Genomic DNA, 12,116 nt, shown 5'->3' on the forward strand with positions numbered 1-12,116 from the left:
ATACTATGCTACTATTCTTATACTACCTATCTTGCTAATATGTCTATAATACTATGCACTCAAGCTCAATACTATTTGATGATCAATGCCACTGACCCTTAGCTGCCAGAGATGTACCTCTCCTGGTGACATGTTGTTCACAATCTGAAAGTCGCTTTGAATAAAAGCGTCAGCTAAATGACTAAGCTAAATGTAAATTGTAAATTGTACATGTACCTTATTCTATTTCTATGGGTAATTTGATGAACCATTATAGACTATTATGGATCACAGACGTTTTTCACCCGCATTTGATTCGATTTTGTCTCTGGGACCCTCATCTGAGAAGATATAACTTGTTGAGATAACGTTTAGAGTTGGTTAGAGTTATCACTCTTATATTATTTCATTAGGTTCATTAAATTCACAATAGTCATTAAAATAATTAAAATCATTGAATTATTGAATTATTATAATTTTTCTGGGGACCCCCTGGAACCTCCTCGGGGACCCCCGGGGTACGTATTGAGAACCACTGCATTTGACTACATTTCATGATAAAGTTGTCTATCAATTCGAGTGCAAATAAATAAAGTCGAAATGTTTTCAACATACAACCAAACGCTTTTACATGATCGGAATGTGCAAAGGTTTCATAGCAACCGTAGGTGGTTATGATCATGATGCGTGTGCGGACCGTTTGTTCAGGACATGTCCTTGTTTCCCGGGGGTGTTTTTAGGGATGGACCCAAACAAGTCGCACGCTTGTCAAACGTTGTTGTCGCTCTCATAGTGATATTATGGAGCTAGTATGGTAAGTATTCATTACTCTACGCTTTTAGAAATAGCACAGATGGCACGCGATGAGGACGGAGCTGAAACGCGGCAGGATTTAATCGTTTTCGGGCGGATTACTAGCATAAACTGTACTTTGAATGTAACGTCTGTAGTGCCGAGAGATGAGAGTCGGAGACGGTGGCTCGAGGCAGAGTGAATAGCATTTATTAAGCACAGAAATACAACATGCTACTGCTACGTTGCTTGCAGTCATGGCATTTAGTTCTGATAGTGAAAATGGAATGGAATGGGCAGCACGTACATCTAGGAAGAAGAAAATGGATACGGAAGGGGGAGATAGAGTCAGTCTGATAGGCAGGTTACTATAGTTGAGAACCAGTCAGTCTGATAGGCAGGCTACTATTAGAACACCAGTTGATGACCAGTGATGAAATTAACAGTGAGATACAAGGAGGCAAAGCCACTCAGATTGATTGATTGATTTTATTGTGGATTAGAGACATCATCCAAGGGATAAAAACATGATCAAATGCAAGCACTTATTTCCATCATGGTCCCTGGTATTAAAAAACAGGACATACATCAACATAAAACAACATCATAAAACATTAAGATACAATATGCATATACAGTTGAAGATAAAAGAATAATAAATAAATATGCTGCCCTCTCTTTCCTATGTCGATAGCCATGATCGTACATGCTTTTTGAAGCCAGTTAACCCGGGGGCCTGTTTTTGCTGGGCAGCCTGTTCCACAGAACTGCAGCTGAGTAAAGAAAGGTCTGCTGGCCGTACGAAATGAGTTTGAATCTAAACGGAACTATGTTTGTCCAGTGGCGGCCGGTGGGTACTTCGCCACTAGGGGCGCTATACCAAATATTTTGCAAACATGTACAGTACAGTACTGTACCACGCAACAGACTCATGGCAAGACGTGAGCGATTCGACTCACGCTCACGGCAATGAATCGGCTCTTATGAACGAGTCGCTCAGCTGTTACTACAACAACACACAACCAGTCAAATAAAGTATAGTCTAGACTCTAATTCACAACTTGAAACACAATATATAAATAGAAAAGTTAGAAACAAAACTCGCCCGTCTCCAAACACAGGCAGATCTCTCCCTCTCTCCTTCTCTCTCTCACACACAGCGCGACGTGGAATCGATCAGACCTATTATATACCAAGAATAACTTCAGTATGAGTACAGGGCTGTACACATATTTTGCATATTGTTAAACGAGCCAAGGCTAGCTATTAAACTATCGATATGAATCGAAAATCTGGGACCCTGATGTAAACAAGACAAACGTCTTTCTCTGGTCTGCATCCCCTTAACAATTGTGTGTATTGAGCCGTACTGTATTGTACCCATTCTGCAATCTGTTAATAAAGTTCTCATTCATTCATTCATTCAAACATAGACGATATTGAACAAGCCATAATCCACGTATTTTCAATCCGAGAGAGCTACAGTAGTTAAATCAATGAGCCATCGACATAGTCAGTGTGGTAAGTAACGTTATTATTGCATCCAAGATTGATACACGGCTGGCTAGGCAGTTGGTAGTCATAGTCTTGTGTTATAAAATAAATAAACAATCAGCAATGTCTTGCTTCATGAATGGCCAGCAGTAGCCTAACAGTACTGCTCCTAAAAAAACTATTTACAAACGTTAACGTTAAGCAGAGAGAGAGAGAGAGAGAGAGAGAGAGAGAGAGAGAGAGAGAGAGAGAGAGAGAGAGAGAGAGAGAGAGAGAGAGAGAGAGAGAGAGAGAGAGAGAGAGAGAGAGACTCACTGTTTAGTTGAAACGTCCAGGGCAGGAGAGCTTGATAAACGTGTATAATCCGCCATATAGCTTGTTAGCCAAGTGTTAGCTCGTTAGCACAACACTCAACAAGTACATTCCTTTTTTTTTTTATATATATTTTTTTTATTATTGCAAAACAAAAATTATTAAAAGTCAGTACTCAACACATAATGCATAATGAAACTTTCAGTCAAGGTGGTTAAAATTACATGCAAGTACAGAAACAAGATAAAACAAAAATAGTCTATAATAACATTTTAACCGTATAAAGTGTATATCCAGCGAAATTACAATTATATAAATGTTAGTATAGAATATACCCCTAATACCTATTTTCTAAAACCCTACACACATATGCTCCAGCTCGAACCCCCCCCTCCCGGACCCCCCCTTGGATAGTACCTCCATTATCCCTCACTCCTAACCAGACACTACCATTATAAGCTAGCTTTTATTCTCTCCACCACTTCTACCCACATTGACATTTTGGATTCATTGAGACCCAGAATTCTTGCTGTAGATATTTCTTGATATATCACATCGAGATATGTAAGAAACCAAACTTTCCGGCAAATTTTTTCCGGTTGAAACCAGCATGATGCGATCAGCTTTTTAGCTACTGTGATACCCGATAAAACCACGAGTGTTTTTTAATTGCGATAATAACGTTATATTGTGCATTGGAAATACAAACATACTTAAAATGAGTAAATATTATTCATTTTAAACATGTTTATATTATTTATAGGGCTATAAAACAAAAAACAAAAAGATACCTTTTCTTGTTCTACTCTCATATAACCAGGCAGGGCCTGAAGGGGGGGCGGCGCCCTAGCGCCCCCCAGTGGCGGCCGCCACTGTGTTTGTGTCTCTACCTCTGGTTTCATGGCTATGATTGTTTTTTACATATTGGAAGTAATTTTGAAGGTAGCTTGGCACCTCCCCTTTATAAATCCTATAGACTAGGGCTAGGCATAGTTTTATGATGGATGCTCTTTTTTTCCACCCTGAGCCACCCTAGGCTGTTGAAGTGGGGCTGGTCTAAGTGAGTATGAGTGGGGATGTTATGCATGCCTAATAATGAGGCACACAGCACAGCAGTGTAAATTAAAGCTGAGGCGTGTGAGAACAACATGAGTGTGGAAAATGTGGAAAGTATGTCAAGGTTAAATGTAACTGCATTTGGAGTTTGTGAAGTGCAGAGAGAAGTCCAGAGAGTTAAGATAATAAACAAAGTTTCATATGCAGAAGCGCTGAAGAAAGTAAAGGTGGCAGCAACAAACATCCTGGTCTTAGTGGAAAGCTCCAAAGAAATGCAGTACAAAGTGTCAGTAGCCCACCAATAAATCAGGCACAAAACCAAGCCCCAGCACTTGCACACAGTGCATGTGTTCACATATGTAAAGTTAACGATCATACACTAACAGTCTAGTAGAGAACATGATACATTATCATTAGTGCTAGGGAGCATGATACACTAACAGTAGTGATTAGTGAACATGATACACTAAGCCCTCAGCTCTGAACTCGGCAGAATCTGCACCTGGCTCGGTGTTAACAAACTATCATTACACCTGGGTAAAACAGAATCCATTCTCTTTGGATCAAATAGCAAACTCAGCAAGGCCAATGGCTTCTCTGTTACAGTGGGTGACAATATTGTCACAATGAAAGATGAAATTACCTACCTGGGTTCCATCCTAGAGGCAAATCGTTCCTGTGATAAAATGGCAACCAATTTAATTAAAAAAAAAAAAACCAACGAACAAGATTCCTGTACCGGATCTCCTCTCTGGTAAACAAGAATACATTGAACGTCACCAATGCAAGAGGCTGCGGTCTCGACTCCCGGAGAGTCAGCACTGCCTAGGCTCGGGCTGATCGCTATACTAACTCGTTTGGCTGAGGCTACGTTTAGACAAGCGTTTTGGGATGGAAGTCTGAACAGAAACCGCAAAAGTCGTCTTGCGGTTTCACTTTGAATTTTGCGTTTAGACGAGCGTTTTGGGGTGGAATTCTCCGTGCAGACGACGCTGTAACAACTCGAGACAACGGAGCCCCGCTGTCACACGATTGGCGCATATGTCACATGACGTGCTGTGAAGACCCGCCCTACTCTGCCTCTGATTCGCAGAGTGTGGGTGGGGAATGTGATTGGACCAAAGCAGAGTCACTCACAGACAGTGGGTCCAGTCATAATAGTTGTGATAGCCGCGGGACAGATTCTTGTGTATTTAAAAGTACTGCCAATGTAGCCTTCAGGTGATCGCCATGGATAGAATCAGACATGCTTTGTTTACGCTTCTAGGCTACTGGCGCATGCCTGTGATGTAAGCAGTAGGCGCGACGAGAGCCTTGACGACCCTTTCGTCATCGTTTTATGCGTTTTGACAGTTTAGACGAGAGCGCAAAGGTTTACCGTTTCTAGGAATTCCACCCTGGAAGGTGGTCTCACTTTTTTACGGTTTCACCCCGTAAAAACGCCGTTTCCGTATAAACGAAAGGCACATCTGAAAAAATATTTTTGCGGATTCACCTGCTAGCGTTTCCGTCTAAACGGGGCCTGAGTTAGGGGGAGGGGAGCCGTGGGTGGGTCCTGGGCAGTTCGGTCGGGGCGCCTGCTCAGCAAGGGTAGGATCTGGAGAGAGGTAGTGCGACCTTCCACACGTTAGACTCCCGGTGAGAATCTGCGCGGCCAGGCTGGCTGCCGGCTGGCTGCACATGCGTCGGAGGAAAGCATGTGACAGTCTCCGGCCTCTCGGACCAACAGTAGGGGAAAGTGCGCAACAACCAGGAAGGGGGTTGGGAATTGGCATAACGACTAACAGTGGGATGGGAGAAAAATCGGAAAAAGAAGGAGGGGGAAAAAGATAATAAAAAAAAAAGAAAAAGAAGAATACATTGAATACTCTTGTAACAGGAGCACTCATTCAAGGGTACTATGACTATGCTTGCACCCAGGGGAGGAAACTAACTTTTTGGCTTACCAGCCAACTGGCGAGTAGCTGATTTTTTTTTACCAGCCAAACAGATTTTTTACCAGCCAAAAATAAATCGCTAATTGTCATAATTACTTCTTTGTATGTCTTCGTCTAAATTGATTTTCAATCATAGTAATAATCACACTGTGTCTCTACTCTTTAAAATATTTATTAGCATAAAACATTAATAATAGTGTCTCTACTCTTCACAATATTAGCATAAAACATATTAACATGAAAGTTAATAAAGTTTTAAATCAATCAATCAATCAATAAATAGCATTTTAGCATTTTTATGAAACTACTGTATATTTGTATGTCTCTAAATGTTTTGATGAATTGAAAATGGAGGACCCTTATGTAAAAAAGCCGAAAGTCTTTTTCTGGTCTTCATCCCCCAGTCCACTGTTGTTGTATTGAGCTGTACTGTATTGTACCCATTCTGCAATCGTTAATAACGTTTTCATTCATTCGATCATTCAACAGACCGGCAACAGAATAATTTTGATTGACAGTCGAGTCTGCCAATTACGTCACACCGATTGAACCCGCCCTGCTGTTCTTAGCACCAATCGGCAAGCTCTATGCGTTTTTTACTTCCGCAATTGATTTTGACGAGAGCTGAGCTCAGCTCAACGACAACAACAGCTCCCTGCGGCAGACGAGTGATTACCAGCGCACCGCAGCATGACTAAACAAGCCATAATGATTTTATTGCAACGAATGTTATAATAAAAGCCTTTCCATACATCTGTCTGATTGAAAACTTTATTAACAGACCGCAGAATGGGCATGCACAACTCCGCACGGGCTGAGATATGAACAGTAACGCTTGCTATCTATGTCGTCATTGGACATTGCTATGTTTGGGTAAATACGCTAATGTTATTGAACGTGTAACTATATAACGTTAATGCCACAAAACGAATGCCTTTGTTAATAATAATTAGTAACTTTGATGCAGTAGTGTGTGTGGGGGCGGCGTTGTTCAAAAGTTTGAACGGGTGTGGACCAGATTGACGCGACACAATCCTCTTGGGCAAAACATCACGATATCCACAATACGTTAAAAAAGTGTATCGTTAATGAACTGTACCCGATATTTATATAATATCGTCATATCGCCCAGCCCTAACCCTGATGTAAACAAGACTAAAGTCTTTCTCTGGTCTGCATCCCCTTAACAATTGTGTGTATTGAGCCGTACTGTATTGTACCCATTCTGCAATCTGTTAATAAAGTTTTCAATCAATCAATCAAGTTAACTTTGAACCTCGGTTGTCAAGCCGCGTCAATGTTGTGTATGTATCTGGGTAGGCATCACAACAGTGTTCACTGTGCCTTTAAGACGGCACGGTGGTCTTACGACAGGGCTGTGAAATACCGTCAAGTGTTGTGGTATCGTCAGTTGGGTTGGTGTGCTGTTGTGCACTGGTTGAGCATGAAATAAAACGTCTAACCTTACGTCGTAGTCCGGTGCGTTTTTGGAAACATTATAGTCAATATAACAGATACACCTAGCTAACATGGGGCTGGCTGCTTTGAGCACATGCGCACACAGGGCTAACGTTAGCTAGCAAGCAGCTATAGCTAAAACGCTAACTAGAAGCTAACCACTGTATACAGTTCCAATAGACTAACATTACACATGTGTCCTTAGTAACTTATACTCTAGGGTTGGATGCAGTTCCCCGTTGGTCAGTCTGTCTGTTTTCCATCTTCTGCTGTGTTTAACTTTATCTGTTTGCGAGTGCTCCCTTGACTGATGGCTAGTTATTACCGCAGGAACTTTTATTAAACATTCTATATGTTCGTGGGTTGGCCAGTACTGCAGGAACTTTTATTAAACATTCTATATGTTCGTGGGTTGGCCAGTACTGCAGGAACTTTTATTAAACATTCTATATGTTCGTGGGTTGGCCAGTACTGCAGGAACTTTTATTAAACATTCTATATGTTCGTGGGTTGGCCAGTACTGCAGGAACTTTTATTAAACATTCTATATGTTCGTGGGTTGGCCAGTACTGCAGGAACTTTTATTAAACATTCTATATGTTCGTGGGTTGGCCAGTACTGCGGGAACTTTTATTAAACATTATATGTCCGAAGACGCGCACCGGTTGCCAGTGCAGTGATTGCAGAATGTCTTTTTTTGTTTTGTTTACTTGCCAGTGTGGCGAGTGGTCTTCATGAATCACTCGCCAAGCTAGGGCTGGGCGATATGGCCAAAAACGTTATCGCGATAAAATAATAAATATTTTCACATCACTCGATATATCGATAATTATCGTCGATATAATTTCTGTCAAGTTTAATTAACTTCTTATGCCCGGCGCCGTTCTTCTACGCAGTAAACACGGCCCAGTGCATAGATTATTATATTCCACCAGGGGGCAACCTACCGCCACTGGATATGCATTATAAGAATGGAACTAACACAGTTAGCCAGAGCAAGCGGTGTATCCCCGACAATGTACTAACTATCACCCTAAAATACTCTGTTCCGCCCCAATACATTGCAACAACGTCCACCGCATACCCCACACTACTCTAACCGTTACCTCAGAATTCACGCCACACACCCACTCCGCACGTAAACTATAAAATAGCGGCGTGCAAGCTAATGATCCTAGCCAGCCTTGTTTCCAATGTACTAACTATCACCCTAAAATACTCCGTTCCGCCCCAATACATTGCAACAACGTCCACCGCGGCGCAGCATACCCCACAGCCCACACTACTCTAACCGTACCCTCAGAATTCACGCCACACACCCACTCCGCACGTAAACTATAAAATAGCGGCGTGAAAGCTAATGATCCTAGCCAGCCTTGTTTACTACTAGAGTCCTACCTCTCTACCCAGAGCCAGAGGTGCACCGCGGGTCTCCTTCGCTGTCGCCATCTCCTTCACTGATTGGTTGTTAGTGCGCATGTGCTGATATCCAAGCTTGGGAAATCGATATATCGAAACTTTGCGATCACGTTTCATGTTTATTTCGAGGAAATAATTTATCGCGATAGTTATCGTTATCGTTTTATCGCCCAGCCCTACGCCAAACATAAAAAATACTCGCATTTGGCGAGCCTAATTTCCTCCCCTGCTTGCACCTCATGGTACCAAAGCACCTCAAATGCCCTAAACAAGGCTACAAACATCACAAAACAAACTGATAAGACTACTGCTTGGCCTTACTCCTAAAACCCAACGTACCCCTGCCCATTTTGACAACCTAGGATGGTTTAAGATCAGATAAGATAAGATATTCCTTTATTGATCCCCTTGGGGAAATTCAGGCATCATAGCAGCATGGGGGGGAGGGGGGGTGGTACAGGTAGTAAAAACAACACAGTGTACAGGTAGTAAAAAACAACACAGGCAGTGTAAACAATTTTGGTCAATATGGTCAATATAATTTACTATCTGACTAGCTGAAGAAATATTCACATTCACAGTGCCACATAAGGTGCAGTATGCCTAAGGTAGTGTTATAATTTACTATCTACTGAGTATACATACTTTATAGTAGTATACTCAGTATATAGTATATATACTATATAGTATATAGACTTTAGAGTAGACGACAGTACAGCAACTTGCAATGGGCCTGGTCTACAAGATACACTACACCACTAAGATACCCATGTTAAGTAAATGGAAGATTGCTCCACTTCTACAAGGTCTATTTGCATGTTCTTTGTATCTATGGACATCTATGGTCCTCAGGAAATGTATTCCCAGTGTCAGAAATATTGTGTCTGTTACTAGCCTTGAGTACATTGTGATGAAACAAAGGAGAATATAAATTATGATTTTTCTTTGCATCTTTGACAGTGAATAACACCATGCTAAAAATGACCAGACATGAAAAACTGCCACTGAGCTCGTTCAGCACCTTCTTGAGATCACATGTACAAAAAATCGAATTCTGCCATCCGGATACATGCAATTTGAAATATTATTATAGTATATAGAATATGAGGCATATAAATTACCTTATTATAGCCAACTCGCACATCTATGGATCGGGCCAAATCTCCTCTTTCAATTTGGATTTAGTATCACCAGGCGTGCACCGAGAATGAAGAATGAAATCTACTGTATGTACAGTTTGATTGTTAGAATGGATATGGCTCCGCCATTTTTGGATCGGATTTCAACACAGATGGTTGCTAAATGTTCACAGAAGGTAGACACACTAACTGCGCTCCAATCTATGCCAATAATGTTCAGTTTTGTGGTATAGAATAATAAGAATAGAATAATATATAAGAGAAATTAAAGAAATTCATACACAAGTAATTTGCTTGCAGGAAGCTAGAATTCGCTGGGTACTGTATTTTTTTTTTTTTTTTCTTTTTTAACGCTCATTGAGAGCTCTGGATGCCCTGTGCTCATATGACTACAAATCATCATCATTCGGTGACGGCCGCTAATAAAAAAAAATGGCGGATTTCCGAGAAAATATTAACACATTTCAAAAACTTTAATCTCACTAATAACACTTTAACCTATTGGTAAACAAACGTATTGCTGAAAATATACAATATGACTGCTGTTGTGACATGGTTAGGATGTTTACTCTTGGATACATTTGAAAAAAATCGCTACCTAATGTCATACAGTCTAGAGAGATTGATTTATGACGTGATGTCATTTGCGGTCCACCGGCAGACCGGACAGGTAGAAGAGGTTAAGCTACAACTAAGGGTCTTATTTGCCACTGATATTACATTTCCTTCACTCAGGGAGGACATTCCTCCACCAGTCCCTGAGGCTTCATTCTTTACCAGCGATCTCTATGACGAATATTCCCTGGCACCTGATCTTAACGAGCTGTGGGCCATCTGTCAAAGGTACAGTAACTCATTAACAGCAGCGAACATATATTACATAATATTCACTAGGCTTTATGCCATTATGTTTTAAACTGACACGTCCACATTGATTTCCTTGAAGTCCCGCAGTGAAGGCTGAGGTGAAGGGGCAACATTCTGGGGACACCAAACGGCATCGTCCTCCCTCGTCAGAGGACTCTGAGGGATATAAAGGCAACATTTACAAAAGGGAGCAGGAGGAGAGTGTGTTCTGTCGGGAGGAGGAGAGTGCCGGTCGGGAGGAGGAGGAGGAGGAGGAGGAGAGTGCCGGTCGGGACAGCTGCCACAGTGACGACTCCTCTGCAGACCGGAAGGACGGCAAGAAGTCTAAAGTAAAGATCACCAACGTCCAGAATCAGACGAGCGACGCTTACCCTGAACCCAGAGTGCCGTTCCCCTGCGCGTCCTCTCTGTCCATCCAGGACCAGAAGAGATACCTGCGCAGCTTTAAAAAGCCCTTGCCACCTCCCCCTGAGGTACAAACAGTGCCATGATGTAGTACACCATCAATGAGCCTGCGGTGTTGCAGTACCTTTGATTTCTGATCCAGTCTATTCTTCACCTTCCAGGATTTAACACTGCGCGTCAACAATGAAGTGGCCCAGTTCACCAGGTACCTGCAGGATGTGTCCAGAATGTGTGCTGAAGATTACAACTACATATCCCAAGGGGCTTTGCGATATTCCGAGGTATTGAACAATGCTAGAAGACATGTACTTTTCATCCCCCAATTTACCATATTCACACGGCGGCCATTTGGCTCTTGTGTCACGCTCAGGTTGGGATTTCTTTCTACCCTGTTCCCCACAAACGGGGCGGAAAGGAATCTAAAATGGCTGCAGTGTGAATATGGTCAATATCCATTGGTAAGGCGATTTCTATGCCATGGGGTTTATCCTCAAAAAGTGGACAGTTTGGTCAACATATGCGAATGGTAGCTACAGATTCCTAACTCTGATGCAAGGAATTAATTTATTAGGCTATAAAAAGTGTTTTGTTTTTTACAGACAAGCGGTCTTCGTCACAGCATCGCATACAGTATAATATGGCCAACATGTCATATTGTGATGTTTTTTCCAGGAGTTCCTCAGCAGCTGCTTAGAGCACATGAGAACCTTCCCGCAGGTCTACAAGATCCATGAGATGACCAGTCTGACAGGCGGAAGCTTCAATCCAGGACTCACTCTCACCTTTGAAAAGCAGCTGCTAGTGATGGTAATGTATATGTGTTATCCACCAATATAATGTTAATGACTGACATATAGTTGTGGGGGGGAGGGGGGTCTATTCACATAATAATTGCGATTCTATAAAAATCATTTCACAAATTCCCCCAAATCTATGAATATTCAAGTTTTTCAGTCTTGGCGGTGGAGGTGGAACTATATAATTCTATGAGGTGGAAAAGTAGCTAAATTAAATTAAACCTGCCCCATCTTCAATGAAGGCAGTGTTCATTTAGTCAACGAAAATTATGACTAAATATGGTTGTCAATGAAGCTTTTCCCCCTGACGACAACGAGACGAGACGTCACGTTAACACATTCCCGGCCTGCCATTAGATGCGCCCCACTCTAGGAAGGCCACCTTTCTAGACAAAAAACAATGGCTAATTTAATATATATTGATGGTGAAAACATTTTAACTCTGTGACAGACCACCTTAT

The 12,116-nt window shown here is 41.8% G+C and overlaps 1 protein-coding gene across 2 annotated transcripts in view; it reads left to right on the forward strand.

The window, feature by feature from the left end:
* The first annotated feature begins 732 nt into the window (after window positions 1-732).
* Window positions 733-12,116, forward strand: part of ice2 (interactor of little elongator complex ELL subunit 2) — a 40,070-nt gene continuing 28,686 nt past the window's right edge. For both annotated transcript variants that reach the window (XM_084335486.1, XM_084335487.1), the window contains exons 1-5: window positions 733-793; window positions 10,322-10,429; window positions 10,533-10,926; window positions 11,020-11,139; window positions 11,531-11,665. In XM_084335486.1, coding sequence (XP_084191612.1) covers window positions 780-793; window positions 10,322-10,429; window positions 10,533-10,926; window positions 11,020-11,139; window positions 11,531-11,665 — 771 coding nt within the window. In that variant the 5' untranslated portion in view covers window positions 733-779. The remainder of the gene's footprint in view (window positions 794-10,321; window positions 10,430-10,532; window positions 10,927-11,019; window positions 11,140-11,530; window positions 11,666-12,116) is intronic.

Source organism: Notolepis coatsorum (genome assembly GCF_963971535.1).
Source record: "Notolepis coatsorum genome assembly, chromosome: 18".
NCBI classification, from domain to species: domain Eukaryota; kingdom Metazoa; phylum Chordata; class Actinopteri; order Aulopiformes; family Paralepididae; genus Notolepis; species Notolepis coatsorum.